At 42.7% G+C, this 19,985-nt stretch overlaps 1 protein-coding gene across 1 annotated transcript in view; it reads right to left on the reverse strand.

Annotated features, from left to right (window-relative positions):
- The window catches only part of ALK (ALK receptor tyrosine kinase), a 357,461-nt gene that overhangs the window by 238,894 nt on the left and 98,582 nt on the right, over nt 1-19,985 (reverse strand). Inside the window, exon 3 of the mRNA XM_054171222.1 lies at nt 13,980-14,144. Coding sequence (XP_054027197.1) covers nt 13,980-14,144 — 165 coding nt within the window. The remainder of the gene's footprint in view (nt 1-13,979; nt 14,145-19,985) is intronic.

A 19,985-nucleotide genomic window follows, 5' to 3' on the forward strand; every position in this document is an offset into this window, starting at 1 on the left:
TATTTGATAAAGCATAGAGTAATTAAATTATCTAAACTGGCAATTCCTCTGCAATACTGATTGGACAATGACATGGTAACACTGAATACATTGCCCTTAGGCAACTGGGTAGAGAACCCAAAAACTACAGAATTAAAATGGGTTTGCACTGCTGTGTAAATGGGCAGTGAGGCAACCTGGAGCATCTCTTCTTTTCCCTTGATCTAAGGAAGTTCAGTATGTAAAATTCCAAGCTCTGTATGTCACAGTAAACTTTCAGCTGTGATCTTGTTAACATGCAGGATCAGCTCAGGCAGGTAGGTAGAGCCTGCCCTATGCAAGCCTGCAAAGCTGTAATCTTTTAGGGTAGTCAAATATAAACCACCTTCTGCCTCCTCACCAAATACTTCCACACCCTCAGGAAAAACACTAAGAGGGGAATTAAACTTCCATCATAATGTTGTTTTTAAATGGCTTTTTTATTTCTTCAGTGCTCTGAGTAAACACCTTGAAACCAGAACATCCTTAAAAACCTTCATTCAGCTGCTCAGAATCAATACCAGCCTTCTGCAGCTTGGGCTTTTCTCTGATAAACAAAATTATTGTGGCAGGTGAAAAAGAGTTGTGACCTAACCTTTATTATGCTGTTTATGTGCTTTGCAAGGCTCCAGATGACTGCCGGAGATGACTATCTCTGGTACTCAGCAAAATGCTTCCTTCATTACCTGACCTTTCTACTTGCCCACTGGAGACACACGAAAGCAGCAAGATGACCCACACTAAAAGCAAGGTACAAAGTGAGTTATTATAGCTCTGTCCTGCATCAGCTTTGGTTTTTCTTTAACACGGGCAATGCAAGCAACAAGCCTTCTGGTTCTGCTGTTTGAACACTTCTTCAAACCTGGAGAAGGGTATTCATCATCTTGTTTATACCAGATGAATCCGAAAGCCTCTCACAGAAGAGTGGGAAGTTTTGCTCACAGCCATAGATTAGGAAGAAGAAAATGCAAACACAACACAATGGCTAAAAGCTCAGTATTACCTTTTTTTATTGCCATTTGGATTAAGTGGTGTTTGTTTCTCTCATCTCTGTTGTGACACAGTAGCATTCAGCTAACAAAGCTGACTCTCAGCTGGGGTTGCAAGTGGTGTGAAGCACTAATACCAAGACAAATAAATTTAATTAATATTTTCCCCATTTTAGCAGAAGACAGTTATTTGTATTTATAGGGAAGGTAAAAGACAAAAGTCAAGCATTTCTAGATTGCTTGCACTTGAGAGACCAGAAAGACTGTGTCACTGAGGCTGAAGGGACTTAGGGGACGTAGGAGAGTGATTTCCTCACAGAGAGAGAAGCAGAGAAATGGGGTCTATGATTGAAGATCCCAAATCGACGAGAGGATGCTGTAGTACATACCCCAGCAGACCTGCAAGATCACACAGAGGGCTGTATTCTATTACTCCACTCAGAGCACAGCCTGCCACAAGCATGTCTGGAGAGTGAGAGAACATTTCAGGAAGTCTGGCCATAAGTTTACCACCCTCTCCAGCTCTCCCAGTATGGCCATTTTGATGTTGCTGTTTAATCACTGTGCTCTCAAAACAAGCAAACCAAGAAAACAGATGAAACTTCAGGGATAGCTTCTAACTCATAATTGAATGGATGATTATTCATTAGAATCTAGGCAAGTTGCTTGGGGCCTCCTAAACAAGCATTGCATGGTATTAAAAAGAATTTTTTTATTAAGAGATACAAGCCAGAATTCTCACTCAGTAGCTTGTTTTTATCACTGTAATCTTCTTTGGTTACTTTGAGGAGGATAAAAGAAGTGTGCTCAGTTTAAGCTGCTATGAGAGAAAACTGGAGGATTACACAGCTAAGCTCATAGGTGTCCCTCCCCTTCAAGGGGAAGCTCCTGTAGTTAGCTCTAAGGTTAACAGCTCCTGTGAGTCAGATTTAACTTCTGAAGGCACGTCTAGGGGAACACTTCCGACAACACTCCTGCCCAAGGTAGGGGGGTTGGAACTAGATAACCTTCAAGGTCCCTTCCAACCTAAACTATTCTATGAATCTATGAAACACCTCTGAATTAGTGCATACGATTGTGCCTTTTCAAAAAGCAGCTATTAAACAAGCATTAGTGCCAACATATCCTTTACAGATTTGCACCTAAGCAACTCAAATTTCTTCATAAAACCAAGGACAGAAATATTCAAAATCGATCTTCTCTTTCTTTGCCCAATTTTTTCTGCCTAGATCAGGCAAAATGGTCAAACTGTACTTACGTTTAACTTAACCTGCCCTGAGCTCCTGACTGAATCATGACACTTTCTCTATAGCCGCTCCCAATTAACAGTTTTTAACTTCTATTTAATTAGCCAGGCTTTGTTCTCAGCAAGAGTCACAGCAGTGAAACCTCTGCTTTCAAAGTTCTGTGATTCTTTTAATGGATTAATTCAAGTGTATGTGTGTAAGACAGCTACTGCAACACAACAGACAGTATCACTGATGTGAAGAACAGAGAAAATGTTCCAGCTCTTGTGCATTTACTGATGCTTTTAACATCATTTCACAGAACATGTCTGTATAAAATCCCACATAGAATCACAGAATTCTATTGGTTGGAAAAGCTATCTAAGATCATCCAGTCCACCACCAACCTAACACCACCATGGCCATTAAACCACATCCCAAAGTGCCACGTCCACATGTTTTTTGAACACCTCAAGGGCTGGTGACTCCACCACCTCCCTGGGCAGCCTATTCCAATGCCTGACCACTCTTGCAGGAATGAAATTTGTCCCAGTATCACAGTATCACAGTAACTAAGGTTGGAAGAGACCCCAAGGATCATCAAGTCCAACCTGTCCCAACAGACCTCACAACTAGACCATGGCACCAAGTGCCACGTCCAATCTCCCCTTGAACACCTCCAGGGACGGCGACTCCACCACCTCCCTGGGCAGCCCATTCCAATGACGAATGACTCGCTCAGTGAAGAACTTTTTCCTCACCTCAAGTCTAAACCTCCCCTGGCACAGCTTGAGACTGTGTCCCCTTGTTCTGGTGCTGGTTGCCTGGGAGAAGAGACCACCCCGCTCCTGTCTACAACCACCTTTCAGGTAGTTGTAGAGGGCAATGAGGTCACCTCTGATCCTTCTCTTCTCCAGGCTAAACAATCCCAGCTCCCTCAGCCTCTCCTCATAGGGCTTGTGCTCAAGGCCTCTCCCCAGCCTTGTTGCCCTTCTATGGACACGTTCAAGTGTCTCAATGTCCTTCCTAAACTGAGGGGCCCAGAACTGGACACAGTACTCAAGGTGTGGCCTAACCAATGCAGAGTACAGGGGCACAATGACCTCCCTGCTCCTGCTGGCCACACTATTCCTAATACAGGCCAAGATGTCATTAGCCCTCTTGGCCACCTGGGCACACTGCTGGCTCATGTTTAGGCAGGTGTCAATCAGCACCCCCAGGTCCCTCTCTGTTTGGCAGCTCTCCAGCCACTCTGACCCCAGCCTGTAGCTCTGCATGGGGTTGCCGTGGCCAAAGTGCAGCACCCGGCACTTGGACTTATTAAATGCCATCCCATTGGACTCTGCCCATCTGTCCAGTCGGTCAAAGTCCCTCTGCAGAGCCTTTCTACCCTCTGACTAACATCTGTTCCCAACTTGGTGTCATCTGCAAACTTGCTGATGACTGACTCAACCCCCTCATCCAGATCATCAATGAAGATGTTAAAGAGGATGGGGCCCAGCATCGATCCCTGGGGGACGCCACTGGTGCCTGGCTGCCAGCCGGATGTGGCACCATTCACCACCACTCTCTGGGCTCGGCCCTCCAGCCAGTTCCTAACCCAGCACAGAGTGTTGTGGTCCAAACCACGAGCTGACAGCTTAGCCAGGAGTTTGCTGTGGGGGACGGTGTCAAAGGCCTTGCTGAAGTCCAGATAGACTACATCCACAGGCCTCCCCATGTCCACCAGACGGGTCACCTGATCATAGAAGGAGATCAGGTTGGAGAGGCAGGACCTGCCCTTCTTAAACCCATGTTGGCTGGACCTGAGCCCTTGGCCATCCTTCAGGTGCGCAGTTATTGCCGCCAGGATAATCTGTTCCATCACTTTCCCTGGCACTGAGGTCAGGCTGACTGGCCTGTAGTTTCCAGGTTCCTCCATCTGTCCCTTCTTGTGGATGGGGACCACATTGGCCAGTTTCCAGTCATCTGGGACCTCTCCAGTGACCCAGGACTGGAGGAAAATGATGGAGAGCGGCTTGGCCAGCTCATCTGCCAGCTCTCTTAGCACCCTAGGATGGATCCCATCCGGTCCCATGGACTTGTGGGTACGCAATCCAAACCTCTCCTGGCACATGATGATGTCTATTTATTATAAGTAGACCCAGCCAACTTCATGACAAAAACACTGTAGAGTAACAGGCATCTAGCTATTAGTACTAGTTAAGGTGCAAGAGATAAAAGCTTTGAACAGCTAGGAAGAAACTCACCTTGAGATATCATTAACTACACTGTGCTTTGGATTCTCTTTGATGACATGGAGAAACTCTTCTCCCAAGTCTTTAAAAGCATATCAAATGACTTATTTAGGGAGAGCATTCTCAGAGCTTCACAGGTAAAGTACTAAAGAAGATTTATTGTAACAATTGGCAATGGATGTAATTAGACTAAGGCTGGCAAGGAGTGGCAGTGTGCAGCCAAACGGCTGCAAGGTTTACAGGGTCTTGCCAATACTCCTTTCTCATACATCATATTCTTATGTACAGGGCTGTAGGTGTGAGGTATCACTGGCATGGTAAGAAAATATACAGACAACAAAGATGGCAGACAGGCTAGGTAACAAAGCTATCAAATAACAATCCATTAATTTAATATTCTTTGTACAAATATGAGTTATCTACTTCTGAAAAGTTCAGTTGGAGAACAAAGTCAAACACGACACATGGATGGATGTACACAAGCATTGAGGGATAAAGTACACTGTCCCTACCTCACAGAGGGAACATCCACACACCCTACAAATGTATTTTCATCAAGAGAAGTCTTTTCCTATAAAAAGGTCAAACACAGCCAAGAGCTGGATGCACATCCCTGCAGCTGTCCTTTTAATATGCCTCTCATCTCACCAAAGAGAAAGGCTCTCTAAGAGTGAGAAAGAGACCATTTTACAACCCATTTACCCCTCGTTGTGTAAGCCTTTTCTGGGTACACTCGTTGAAGTACATTAGTCACAGGTATGCAGCGAGCCATTAGAGCATGCTACCATCTGATGCACACCCAGATTAATGTTTCCTTTTTTTTTCAGCTTGGGGAGCAGACTGCTTCAAGTTGACCTGCACACAAGTCTTCACTGAATTAAGGAATGAACAAACAAGATTTCTAAAATCAACAAACCCACATGCTTGCCCATAGTCAATATAAATACCTACCTACTCTATAAACAAACATGCTGTCCTACAGCCAGACAACAATTTGCTTCTTTAGAGCAGGCTCATTAAAGGGAAATCATTCTTCAATAACAAAACACAAGTGCAGCACTAATGAGAAGAGGAAGCTGCAAAATGCTAAGAACACCTGATCCATTTCTTGTACTGACAGAGTGTGAACTGGAATCCGACCCCAATATATAAAGGCTGTTTTGTTTTGCTTGGTTGTTTTTTGTTGTACTGCTGGTTTCTTGGGATTTGGTTTTGTTTTGTTTTCAACAGCCCAATAGACTCAGGAAGTAAAGTTGGTTTGCACTTAGTGTATGAATGTGGCATAAATTCCTGTGGAGCTGGGCTGATCTTCAAGGTCAATTTCAACTAAAATGTTGCCAAGTTGAGTATCAAATTTAAACCTCAGCTAGAACATGCAGAACTATTCCCTGTAAACAATATTTTTTATTTTTAATCCCTCTCTGTTTACAAATAACTTTGATAGACACCTCTACAAATCCACATATCTCTTATTTGCAATAAGACTGAGGAATAATTTTCAGTCCGTGTGCTGCTTCTACACCTCACTTAATCCTTCTACTATTTCACTTGTGGTATAGAGCTGACCCTTCAGCTCACACACAACAATTATTTCCACTGAATCAAGGGCTAAATCTGTAGGAAGAATACCACTAATAGAAAACAGAATCTTACTTTCATGAAACACAAATTCCAAAGTGCATGGATACCTGTAGTTTATCTGAATGCTTATACAGGACCCCACCTACAGTGCTGCATACAGGTCTGGTGACGCCCGCATAAGAAGGACGTCAAACTGCAGGAGGAGGGCCAGGAAAATATTCAGAGGGCTGGAGCACCTCCTCTATAGGGACAGGCTGAGAGACTTGGGGCTGTTCAGCCTGGAGAAGAGTACCTAAAAGGGGCTACAAGAAAGCTGAGGAGGGAGTTTTTACAAGGGCTTATAGTGATAGGACAAGGGGCAGTGGTTTTGAGCTTGAGGAGGGCAGATTTAGACTTGAGGTTAGGAAGAAATTCTTCACAGTGCGGGTGGTGAGACACTAGAACAGGTTGCCCAGGGAGGTTACGGATGCTCCCTCCCTGGAGGTGTTCAAGGCCAAGCTGGATGAGGCCTTGAGTAACCTCATCTAGTGCAAAGTGTCCCTGCCTATGGTAGTGGGCTTGGAATGAGATGATCTTTGAGGTCCCTTCCATCCTAAATCATTCTATGAGTCATACCACAGCACTATCTTTTTAAGGATCAAATGTTTGCAGGCTAGGAATATACGCATTTCTCTCCAGCATGAAAAAGAGGGGTGCAATGAATGTTTGGGTCTGCAAGATGAATAAAATTGAGACAGGTTCAAAACCATTTTTCTTCCAAAGCAGAAATTCTGAGAAGACAGTTCTGGATTTTTTTGTGGAGACTCACTCTGTCAAAAACTCAAAGCCCAGGTAATGGTTTACTAAAGACAAGAAGAAATACTCTGATCTCTTGTTTAAAAGTCACAAGAGACAGATCAGTCTTATGAGATCGAGGCATATCCTTGAACCTAAAGAATTAATGTAATAGGAAGATGTTTTGCCTGGTAGGAGCTCAGCTCCTCTCCTTACATTGTATTTATTCAGAGAGAATTCCACACCCCACACCCCCAATTTTAAGTGGCATCTTAAGCATTACAAACCTTTTTTCTTCTCAAAAGTCCTACATGAAAAAATAACTTCTCAACTACCTACTCCTTGCAAGCCCATGTTGATTTATACTCTAGTGTTTTGTTAATAAAGTGATAATCTGAAACAAAATATTTTTAATTATCTTTTATTATCTGCCTCATCCTTCTTTGTCTGAGGAATCATAAGTTAAAGTCAGCAGCCATTTTATAATCCTGCAGTTCATTATCTCCCCTTTGCTAATGTACTCAGTGCCTTTGCCTTGATCCATTTCTCCAGCAATAATTAGAAAAATCAAAGCCACATTAACACAATGTGCAGATACTTCTTGGTTTGGAACTTATGTAAGAGCTTTGGAACTAATCAGTGGCTGCTTAGGACACTGTCCTCATTCATCTCCCACTTCCTCTGCCACCCTTCATGAAAGTTTAATCTACATTTTCCATTAAAAAGTTGTTTCACATTTGCAGGGCTCCTTCTAAGTTGGTTTTTTTCCTGATTCTTATTAGAAATGGTGGTTGTAGCTCCCCAAATTCTCTCTCCACCTGAAATTTTTATCAAGTAGCTGTGTATTTTCATGGTCCTGATACCTTCAGATAACAGAGCAGAAATTCACTTTATCTAGAATCACAAGATTTGAAAGAGGAGCAAGCAACCCTCTTGTATCACCATAGACAGGGGCAGTCAAGCTTCTAACCTCTCAAGTTTAAAACTGCATTTACAGCTGGAAACAACTCACTCCACCATTTCATTAAGCATGGATCTGGATCCAGTTAGTTTATGATTGTTTTGGGTCCAGCTGCTGCTGGTCCTTCCTCCTTAATACACAGGATTAACTTTGTACCAGTGGTTTCTCTTTACTTTGTAGAATTTGACACAAAAGGAAGCCACAACCTTGCTGCCAGGTCAGGAACCACAATTATTACCTTCCACAAGTCCACAGGCAACACAATAATGCCATGCTGTTTTTTAGAATCATAGAATTGTCAGGGTTGGAGAGGAGCTCCAGCCCTCTCATCATCCTCGTGGCTTTTACAGGAACATGGAAGCTCTACAATGAGGTAGAAGGAGATGTGACTTCTGGAAAGGCACTTTCTGATCAGTGCTAAACCACCTGGTACTCAGAGCAGTATCCTAGAGGCTCCCATAGTAGAGAAACCCATGGGTTTGAATCAAGAGCAGCAAGGCACATGATTTATGGCTGTTTTGGTTCATCTCAAGTTTATCAGAGAGGCAAAAGAGTCTTTCACTGGAGCATGACACACACATACCTCCACACAGCTGCAAAGCAAAAACTTCCTTCATCCACAAACTCTGTCATTGTAAACACAAACTGGATTGCCTAACCTACCTCCTTCAGAAACACTGCTACACTTGCAAGATCTCCAGTTCCTCATAGATCATTATAATAGACTGCATTACAGACTGCAATAGTGCATTTGCTGGTATAATATACTATGAAGGATCATAAATAATTAAGAATTAATCACACTTGTCAAAATAAATAAATGCAGTCAGTGATGCAGAATGCTTCAATTTTTTATAGCATCTTTTTGCTTATTCATGAATTAAAAGAAGCCCAGTAATCCACAATGGATTGCACCACAACCAGGCCTGATTCAGATCTCAGCAGTGGAAGTTTTTCTGTCAATCTCTAGCACAGCAGTGAAATTTTGACCTTAAATCTCTGATGCTGCAGAAAGCAACTTAAGTTTGACTTGGACGCATTAGTAGCTCCAGCAGATCTTCACGTACCATGCAGGGCCTAGCTGACAGATACACCAATAATTCCATCATCCACTACTCCACTTACTAGATAGGAAATGCAGTCTGGAGTAGGAGAAGGAAGCCTTTTAGCACTAAATTGAACCAAACAATGACCCCCCAGAGTAAGCTGATAGCCTCCCTTTTACAGATTTCTATAGACAGACAGTCCTGCAGCTTTCCCTGGCAAACAGAAATGTTTTGCACAGTTCAATACCATTCACCAGGCTTTAACAGAACAACAAATAATATTAAACGTCTAAATAGCAACTCTTCTGACTCTGACTGGTTTGATCTGCAACCCTTAGTGTAACTTCCCCCCTTTTTAAAAAGAAGAATAAACTGGGATAGAAGATGAGGGAGGGAAACACCACCACACCAACCCTACCAGCACAGACTGAAGATCCATTCACTTCAGACATCTGGCTCTGAAAACAAACAGGTGTAGATATACAAGGAAGAACATAAGAACAGGGAGAGTAAACATTTGGCACTTCCCTAGACTTCAGCATTTTGTGAGCCAGAAAAAGTAGTCTTGAGAATTCAGTAGCTGTAACTCTTTTCTTCCCTGCACATCCCCTGTCAATGCACACACCCATAGAAGGTTCAAGCACCAACAATAACTTATGGAAAAACATTTCACAGTTTTACTGTTTGTTACAGACTTGTGCTCAAGGGCAACAAGGCTTGTGAAGGGCCTAAAGGACAAGTCCTGTGAGGAGCAGCTGAGGAAGCTGGGGGGTTGTTCAGTCTGGAGAACAGGAGGCTGAGGAGAGACCTCATTGCTCTTTACAACTACCTGAAAGGACATTGGAGAGAGGAGGGGCAGCCTGTTCTCCCTGATGGCAAGTCACAGGACTAGAAGAAATGGGTTCAGGCTGTGCCACAGGAGGTTCAGGCTGTGCCACAGGAGGTTCAGGCTGTGCCACAGGAGGTTCAGGCTGGATGTTAGGAAATATTTCTTTGCAGAAAGGGTTCTCAAGCATTGGAATGGTCTGCCCAGGGCAGTGGTGGAGTCACCATCCCCAGAGGTATTTAAACAGCATGAAGACCTGGTGCTTAGGGACATGGTTTAGTAGTGACCTTGCAGTGTTGGGTTGAAGGTTGGACTGAATGATCTTGAAGGTCTCTTCCAACCAAAGATATTCTGTGATTCTGTGAGATACTACTGCTGTTCAATTCAGTATTAGAAGTAATAATGAATATTCCTCCTGTACTTCTCCTTTCAGTACTTTATAAAGTCTTGGGAGTTTATAAACCTTTAGGCATCTTTGATAATGATTCTGTGATTTTTTAAAATTTATTTATTTTTAAATATAAACTCTGCCCTGCATTCCTCTAGATGTCTTTTGCAGGCAGGGCAGCCCGAGTTAAGCATGCCTACAAGATGGCCATTACACAATGTAGGTAATCCTTGTTTCTTTCCATTCTGTTAGTAACTTTGCCAGCTGTACCAAATGATTTTTGGAGCATGGGGACCAGAGCCAAATGTTGTATTCTAGACAGAGTTGTTCTACTCATTTATACTAGGAGCATATTTGCTCCTATTTTCTACTCACTTCCCATTCAGTCCCAACATCACATACCTTTTGTGACTGCTACTGAGCTGGTATCCTCACAGCTCTTTTCTTACCCCATACCAGCTCAGGAGATCACGACCTGCTCAGAATCTATCATTATAAATGGCAAACTCTGATTGCTTCTCCCACCACCACAATTCAAATAATCTACACTAAATTACACCTGTCACTATTATCCAGTTAACCATATTTTTTCAATTCCTTGCAAACCAGACCTCCAATCTTTTATCCTGAATAATTTAATACCAAATTTTGCCACCTCACCATTTATCCCTTCTCAGAAGACCAATGATTTGTGTGACACCACATTCTGCACATGTCAAGTGAGTGAAGCACTCAAATGTGACTAACCAAATGCTGAGACATCTGAAACTAGTTCTTCCTCTAGGTAGCTTGATCCATGCTGATTTGTTCAGATTCCCTGAGGCTGAGCTGTGTTCTACTGCAAGGACAGTACAAAAGTTATTCCAACAGTAGGAGATCTGCCAATGATTTCCTACTGAACCTTTTACAGAAAGTGAAATGAAGCACAATGAATCATAGCCAAGGCATTTGTCTCTATCAACGTCTTGACATGACTTGATAGCCAAGTGACAAGGATGAGCTAAACCATCCCAAAATCTAGTTATGCTATCTGTTTATCTCTGTGCATTACAGTCTGCAAAGAAGATGAAATGAGATTGAGATAATTGGAAGTACAATTTGCAGGAAACAGTGGGGGTTGGAATTACTGTGCTTAATTATTTCAGATTGAAACAGACCACACAACTCTCTGTGCCAAGCAGCTGTAATTAAAGTGATTTAAAATAGAGAGATGCTAGCTCCAAGTGTTGATTTTCAAATGAGTCTTTATACACACAAGAGGAACAGCCATCTACGAGTCACAGACCTACACCTCTGCTGAGGGGCTTCAGAGAAAATTACCACTGACCACATCCAAGAAGCCTGATCATTTGTAAAAAACCCAAATGCAACAAACAAAGAAGCAAAAAAAACCCCACTCCAGATGACTCTCCCTTGGCACTCCTCATATCTAAATTCCCCCAGTGTGACACTGGTCTGGGTACATGTCCCTTGGAATAGGAGAGAACAGCAGAACACAAGCTTCAGCCTCAATAGCCCATATTCCAGATGAAGAAAAACCCACAAAACTTAGGGTTTAGAAATGGAATTTTATCCCAGCAGGACACTGCAAATCAAGTGCTGGAATGTGTCCAAAGAAGGGCCACAAGGATGATCAGAGGGCTGGAGGAACAGACTGAGAGTTGGGGATGTTCAGTTTAGAGAGGAGAAGGCTCTGAGGAGACCTTATTGTGGCGTTCCAGTATCTGAAGGGGGCTATAAGAAAGCTAGGGAGGGACTTTTGAGGGTGTCAGGGAGTGATAGCACTGGGGGGAATGGAGCAAAACTAGAAGTGGGTAGATTCAGATTGGATGTTAGGAAGAAATTCTTCACTATGAGGCTGGTGAGACACTGGCACAAGTTGCCCAGGGAGGTGGTAGAAGCCCCATCCATGAAGGTTTTCAAGGCCAGACTGGATGTAGCTGTGAGCAACCTGATCTATCGTGAGGTGACCCTGTCCATGGCAGGGGGGGAGGGCGTGGAACTAGATGATTCTTGAGATCCCTTCCAGCCCTGACAATTCTATGATTCTAAGTACTACCCTTGGTTTTGGGCTTATAGGTCCAGTCAAGTCTCCCCTTCTTCTGCTGTGACAGACACATAAAACTGAACACAGAGAAAGGTCTAACTTTACTGATCAGAATCCAAAAGAAACACACATCAGCAACATGCAGCACTGCAGTGACCCAGCCAGGACCTTCCTCTGCAACAACACATTTATTTCCCCAGGCCATTTCCCCCATTTCCTTTCCCCACTCCAGGAAAAGGACAGCTACTCTTCTCAATTCCAAACAAGCAGGTTTGAATTCCTAAACTTTGGCATCAGCCAGCTGGCAGTAGTTTAAGCAAAAGAGGAGAGCACCACCAGGCATTCTGACTTACCTCAAACTTTGGCTTAATTGCACTAATTGAAGATATTTGCACGCATCATAAATGTGGTCTGCTTTACACATGACACAGATCCCATCTAAATGACTTGGGTTTGCTGATGATTCAGTGCTCAAGCAATGGGCCTTAAAAGTTAATTCATAATGGCTCTCTAGAGGAAAGTACCATACTGGTGATATGGATGACAAAATACAATTAAAGCATATGAACAAAAGCAAAACAGAAAGGTTTCCTCAGTGTTTGCCTGAAAGTAAAAACAGTCATAAGCAGTTTGACTGCAGAGCTGCAAAGTCAATTGCTGTCTCTGAGGCTGGCTACTAAGGAGAGGATCCTTTCACTTGCACCCTTCTGTATTAGAGGCTTCTTGAGTCAGAGACCGTAAGCAGACCTTTGAATTAAATAACCAGTGATGAATGTATGCTGCAAGATCACATCTCATCTTTCTTTAAACTTATGCACACATGCAGCCTCTGTAACATTAATTCATGCATCTTATTACCACAGTTTCCTCAGGTATGACATGAAAAATACCTCCTCTTGCTCTTTGTTGTCCTTCTCTCTATGCTTGCCTGGATAAAGCTTGTAGCTCTAACTCCCCTCTTTCCACCTTGTAGTTCCATTCTCATTGCCATCTCTTGACCATTCCCAGAAGAGTTTTCAAGCAGGTGTCACAAAACAGCACAAGGGATGTTAAGACTTTTTCTGCTTTCCCAGGAGAAAAGCAGCAGTACAAATACATCTAAAAGATTTTTCAGAACTTATAATCTTAATGAAATACTCTGCTGTTCAAATATACGATCCTGAGCAGGGAAAATAATTCTACATGAGCAAATTTTCTTCCAAGGAAGGAGAAAGGTCTGTTGCACTCCTCTCTTTTCAGGCTTCTGAGCAATCTTTGGAGATGGGAACTTTTTTCTTATGTTAAGGGCAAAACCCATCTTTTGGTTTTTTACCAAACAGAAAACCTGGGCACAAGCATATTGCTGAAAATGGTCTGCAAATACACAAGCAGTAAACAAGATCCCAGAGCAGAGGCAAACCCAGACTGTATTTTATTTGTCTCTTCCAAACACTGAGTGACCTTAAATACAGGCACCTGTACCATACTGTTCTCATCCAAATGTCATCCATGGTATGGGTCAGCCTGACTCAGATTTTACACAATATTGTGTTGGATATTTTGCTTCCCATGTATGTGACAAGGATTGCCTTTTGACAAAAAACACATCTTTGGTGTGAAGAATTACTCCCTTTACTGTTTGCATTCAGTGTCTGCTGCAGTGAAAGGATAACAGCTGTCTTAAGTACTGTAGAAGGGTAAATTTGTTTGGGTGGGGTTTTGTGTTGTTTGGTTTGGGGTCCTGTTTGTTTCTTTGAGGTTGTTTTTTGTTTAGGTTTTTTGTGGGTTTGTTTGGGGTTTTCTTTCTTTCTTTTTGTTGGGGAGTCTATTGGGGGGGCATGGGAGCAAGTTGGTTTTTTTCACCTAATCACTACACTGAAAGCATTACATAGTGATGCTCATCTTACCTTTAGATGTATTCTCAGAGTGATCTCTGTCTGGCCCATCCGGGAGGTTTAGCTGTGAGATTTCCTCTGCATTCAGGCTGAGCCAGGCATTGTTGGGGGTTACTTGATCTTTCTGGGGAAGGGAATATTCCAGCTCACAAGGTGATTCAAAATTGCAGTCAAATACTAGGAAAAGAAAACAGACACAGAACATAGCAGGTTAATTAAATCCATCTTCCTCTCTGCTGGAAGGTGTGCATGCACTTTGGTTTTATACTTGAGTTAGTTAAGGCTTGCTTTTTTCCATAGCAAAGAAATGGAGGAAAGCCATAAACAGACAGGCAAAAATGTGTCCAAAATGGACGGAACAAAGAGGTCCATTATGGAGGTAGCAGCAAATCAAGAGGAAGGCCCCAGAGCCAGTAATTCCCCTTCAGGACAGATAAAAGGGCAGCACAGGCTAAAGAAGGAAAAGCATCATCTAGGCTGAAAGGGAGATTGGTTAGTCAATTGATAAAATGGGACAGAAAGCCAATCTCTTCTGGGTTGCTGGTTCAAATTCAACCAGGATCATTACAGTGGAAAGACTACTACCAGAGTCATGTTCCATCTCAGTGAGCACAGGACTCTGTAAAGCGAGTCATATATCCTGGGAATATAGGACTTGCTGGTAGCCATAGGGACTGTACCCTGAAAAGCAACCTTCTGACCCCTTGCATTCAAAATGCTTCACTGAGGCAGCAGAAGCTTCATCTGCTGCCGCAAAACTTTCGCCTCCAGGCAGCACAGCCAGCATCTGCCTCCAACACAGACCTTTCTTTTTGAGAGGTTGCTCTTTCAGAAAGCAATTACCCTTCTGGTGCAACAATGATTCACTTCCCAGAGTCCAATTTACTATTACACCATTAATTCAAGTTACTTAACTCACATGCAGCGATAACCTGCCTGGATTTTACTTCTAATCATGAAGACTCTAAGCTTTCTGGAACACCCTGTATGCATTTACTTTTGTCACCGCAGGCAGCACTCAACACAACACTCAGGAACAGAAATAAACTATTTCTGAACTAGCTCAATGTTTCTGAAAAGGCCAGATCCCTTGGGAAAAATCCAGCCCCCCAGAAAAAGAATCCAGCTGCTCTTGGGTGCTTTCTACACTGTCTAGTGTCCTGCCATAGCTATACAAGTGGAACAAAGAATCTGAATTGACATTAGTCAAATTAATTATTTCTTTCTTTTTAAACTTCAATTACATTCTCTATTAAACAGCTAATTTCTTCTTAGTGTGCACAGATTTATGTAGTTCAGCCTATTCTCCTGGGGATAGAACACTGTCTAATCTGAAGGTTAATGCTGTTGCCCTCTCACCGTACTTTTCCCAGCTAATCTGCCTTTCAGCAGCAAGCTGGAAGAGGCAGAATCTAGTCATGTTTTTCCCCCAGTTCATATTTGATTTTCTTAATCAGGTGCTTTATCATCTTGAATGTTTCATAACACAATGGAAACCATATAATATAAGGAATCCATGCACACTGTAAGCGGCAGTTACAAGGATTATGGATATTTGCTGACATTTGAACACACAAGTCACTACCCCTCTTTAGGCCTCTGTGTTATCAATATAAATTTCATGACACATGAAGCACACTTCAATTTAAGTAGCAGGGAACAGTGGCTATGTTCATGCTCTGCAGTTTACTACTGCAATATCGTATCAAACCTCAAACCACTTAATTCTAGTCCCTTAGGTGTTCCTTAAAAAACAACAACAACAAAAGGCAAAACAAAGCCAGAATTCTTTAACACTGTGAAGTGTTGTGTGTATTAAACTTTGTGGCAGAGCACAAAAGGACAAAAGAGCAACCAAACAGTAAACTGCACATGCCAGAAGATGTATCATCATTACTATACAGTTTAGTTACAGGGAACACCTTGAGTAGTCTATGCTCCAAGGCACTGTCAGAAAGAAAAGGGTGTGTGGGGAGTGTACATGCCTGCCAAAATTAGCTTGTCTAAGGACTTTTTTTATGGAACCCATAGGGTGACAGACAGCAAAGCCCAAGCCAAAGATATGTGGCAAGAGCAACCATTTCAAATCAAATATTTCATTCTTCATTGACTTCTTTCCTCCATCAGACTCTCATATCATCATGAGCTTTCAAGCAGTCACTGCTTGCTTCTACTCCTCTCCCATCCAGCTGCTGGGAACAGAAGCCTTTGTACTCTCTTACCCTCTTGCCCCCAAGCAGCGAAGCCCTTCACAGGGCTCTCGTTTTCCTCCTCCAGTCCTTACCCCCTGACACTGATTACAGTGCCTACAAGCACTCAATAGCCAGCTCAGCTCCTCCATTCAGTCTCACTTTTCAGAACCTCCTCCTCAAAAGAGATCTATCAGTCAGTTGTGGAACCCTTAACACAGCAGGCCCCTGACCTACAACTGGGACAACTTAATTGGGGTATGTGATTAAATAAGAGTCATCACATTTAATGTTATGACCCCTGCAGACAACTAAAACCTCTGCCTGAAGGAGGGAAAGTAAAGGGGAAAAGGCAAGTAGCAACACCATTTCCTTCCCTTGCAATGAATAGCCTACAGAGGAATGGAGATAATCTAACGTGCCTGGTGTGGCCATGCTGAATGGCCTTGACAACAGGTTATTCCTTGAAGGAGGAAAAGACTGTTTGGCTCACACATCTGAGAGGATATTGCAATTAGATGAAGACATACCTGCATCTTCTACAGACCTCAGTACCCCTCCCACATTGCTGGAATATCTGCACTCCTCATAGGCTGATATTTAAATTAATCTCCTACCAGACACAAATTGTGCTGCTATTGTCCTATAGAGCACAAAGACATTATGACAAAAAAATTGTATCTGATGAAACACAGCAAAGCCTATGGGTAGAGCATCCAGTCTTCCAAGCCTAGTGTTAACTTCCTACCCTCAGGCTTTCCTTCTTTCTCAATGTCCTTCTCTACAGACAACGCAATATACTTAATAAAAAAAGCCATTATGTACAATATATATCACTTTTTCACCAATAAGCTGCTCCTGGTGTGGGAGCTCTTACAAGACCATATAAACCACCCCACTGAATAGAGAACCTGGACAATATTTGATCTGCTGCTACAAGCCACCTGCCCTTTTTAAAGTCTTCCTCCCTCCGTTTTTGCTTTTGTCTTAACATGGTTAGCACCAGATTTGGCAGAGTTACACAATGGTTGGACTCGATGCTCTTGAAGGTCTGTTTCCAACAAAAATGATACTATGATTCTATGTTTAAATGAGACACCAAATTTGGTTGTTTTTTCTTGCCCAGCTAAGCATATAAAGAAGTAGCCATGTGCCTTTGAAAGCTGAACAAAGGCCATCCTGCCCTTTTCTGAAAAACAGCAAACGCTGCAGGAAAAAGGTAATTAACACAACATTTAGTGATTATTTCTGAAGCCTGCTACCAATATATATTGACTAGATACAGAGTTTTAGGACTTGAACAGTGTACCTACTCAGTAAAGTGTGGGGTTTGTTTGTCTTGGCGTTTTCTAAAGAGGTGTCAGAAAGATTTATAGCCTGTACATGCATTTATGCCACAGCTATATTGACATTATAGATCCACAAGGCTGTATAGGGATTTAAGCTCCAGCAAACTGTAAAGTCTCTTAAAATACACTGCATAAAGCCCAAGCCCTTGTCCAATTGTCATTTGCATCTGCAACCACTGGACAATAGACAGACCTCTAAAGAGGAAACAAAAGTGATGCTTATAATGAAACTAAGGTAAATGTGTTCCAAAAGGGATTGGATGTGGCACTTGCAGCCATGGTTTAGTAGTCAAGAGGTCTTGGGTGACAGGTTGGACTTGATGATCTTTGAGGTCTTTTCCAACCTTATTGATTCTATGATTTGTTGAAGAAAAATGGCACCTATCAATCACTTCAGTTTCTGATGTGTAAGAAGGTACAGGATACCAATCAGAGATTGAAAGTCAATTAAGTTAGTATCAAATTGAAAAGGCAGTGCAATCTACGTGTGTGTGATGATGTTAAGAGTCTGGTGAGTGTTTCAATGTATTTATTTTAATCAGTGCACCTAATAGCAATCATTTGTGCACAAACAACTACAGTATCAGGCAATGACATCTGTTTCCATTAAACTGATTAGAGCTTTCCAGAAAACAAATGACTTTGAATCATTGTGTAATATGCCAAAACACAATAATCTGCAGGAAATACTCTTTTACATTGCTGCAGGTCAGATTATGGATCATCACAGAATGCATCAGGTTGGAAGGGACCCTCAAAGGTCAACTCATCCAACTCCTCTGCAGTGACCAGGGACATCTTTAACTAGATCAGGTTGCTCAGAACCCCATCAAGTTTGACCTTGAATGTCTCCAGGGATGTGGCCTCCACCACTTCTCTGGGCAATCTGTTCCAGTGTCTCACCACCCTCACAGTGAAGAGCTTCCTCCTTTTGATCATCTTAGATAATTTGTGCAACCACACATCACAGAAATATGCCTTATTTAGAATAAAAATAATTACATTTAAAGAGAGATACAAAAAGCCTGTTCTTTTTAAGGAATTAGAGTGATTACCCTTTCTTCAGCTGCCCAACAACAGAGTAGGTTTATTTGTTTTAAACCACATGTTCTTTCAACAGCAAAAATCTTACCAGCAGGTAATTTCCTCTTAGAATGCTCCTTTCTAGCTCTATATGTGTCCGACTTAAAACAGTCCTTTTCACTCCTGGTCTGCTGAGTCTTACAAATCATTCCTCCTCTATTACTCTCCACTGGTTCCCCCCCTTGGAAAAGGTTGTGATGGCTTTCTCACCTCAATACAGACAGGGGAGCGAGTAGCGGTTTCCTGTTGTCAGATTGACCTGCTCAGAGATGTAGATCCTAACTGGCTGTTACACCTGCTTAAACGTGACTAATTTTTAACTACATCTGTGGATACAAACTCACAATGTAGAGGTCATCTACAGTGACCAAAATTGAACCATAACCTCCCTCAGGAACACCCCTCTTCCAGTGGAACAACCACAGCAGCAGTGTAGAAACAGATAAAATCCTCTTGCACAGGATGTCCTTTTTTATACAAATATTGACAGATATTCCTTGTGGAGGGGACATAATTCAAATTGTAGAGTAGAGATGTGCTCTGCTGAGTGAGCTTTGAGACCTCCATCAATACTCACTAACCTCTATTATACTCGTGTTATAAGGCCTATAAACTTTTAATTTATGACAGGGAAATGACAAATTGATTTTCCAGTTATTAATCCTGGGGACAGAGACAGTTCCTAAAGCCTTCACCATTCCCTCTGGGTAGAAAAGGGCACAGGGCATTCAATCTAAGAGTTTCTATTGCCTCATCAGGCCCTTCTGGATTTCTATCCACCAATACAGGGGCACACACGTGGGGTAATAAAAGGAAGCCTGACCCAGAAGTATTCTCCCCCTAAAATGGAGCATAAATAGGAGACTCTAGTCTCTGGCTGTCAGCTCACCAGCCTGTTTGAACACCCAGGAGGACAGCAAACACAGCCCGGGCCCTCAGAGGTGAGCATTGCTCTGCTGGCATGAAAAAGGGATGAAAGTCTTTGAGAATGGATTTCTAGTGCCAGCTTTCCTCAGTGCAACTGGAGGAACAGCATTGATTTAAAAAGAGCAAATCTATCAGAGGGCAGAAGGGCACAGAAAAACCCACAAGTGGTAGGGGAAAAGGTGTGAGCAGTCAGGAAAGCCAGAAACAACTGCGGGGCTGAACGGCCGTGTTCCCGCCAAAAACCAGCAAGCCTGAGGAGACATTTCCATCCACTCCTTCCATGGCTCAGCACTGAGCAAGGACAAACTGGCAACCCATGTAGAACATGCTGGGCACCCCAGACCTTACCAACCCTAGCAAATACCTACACTGACAGTGACTGCCTAGCCTTTAGGTTATCACTCCAGGGGCTGACAAACTGAGAGCAGTAGCAGGGCAGGACAGGGGAAGAACTGGGGAAGCACTCCTAG

This window comes from Dryobates pubescens, chromosome 2 (assembly GCF_014839835.1).
Source record: "Dryobates pubescens isolate bDryPub1 chromosome 2, bDryPub1.pri, whole genome shotgun sequence".
Taxonomy (NCBI): domain Eukaryota; kingdom Metazoa; phylum Chordata; class Aves; order Piciformes; family Picidae; genus Dryobates; species Dryobates pubescens.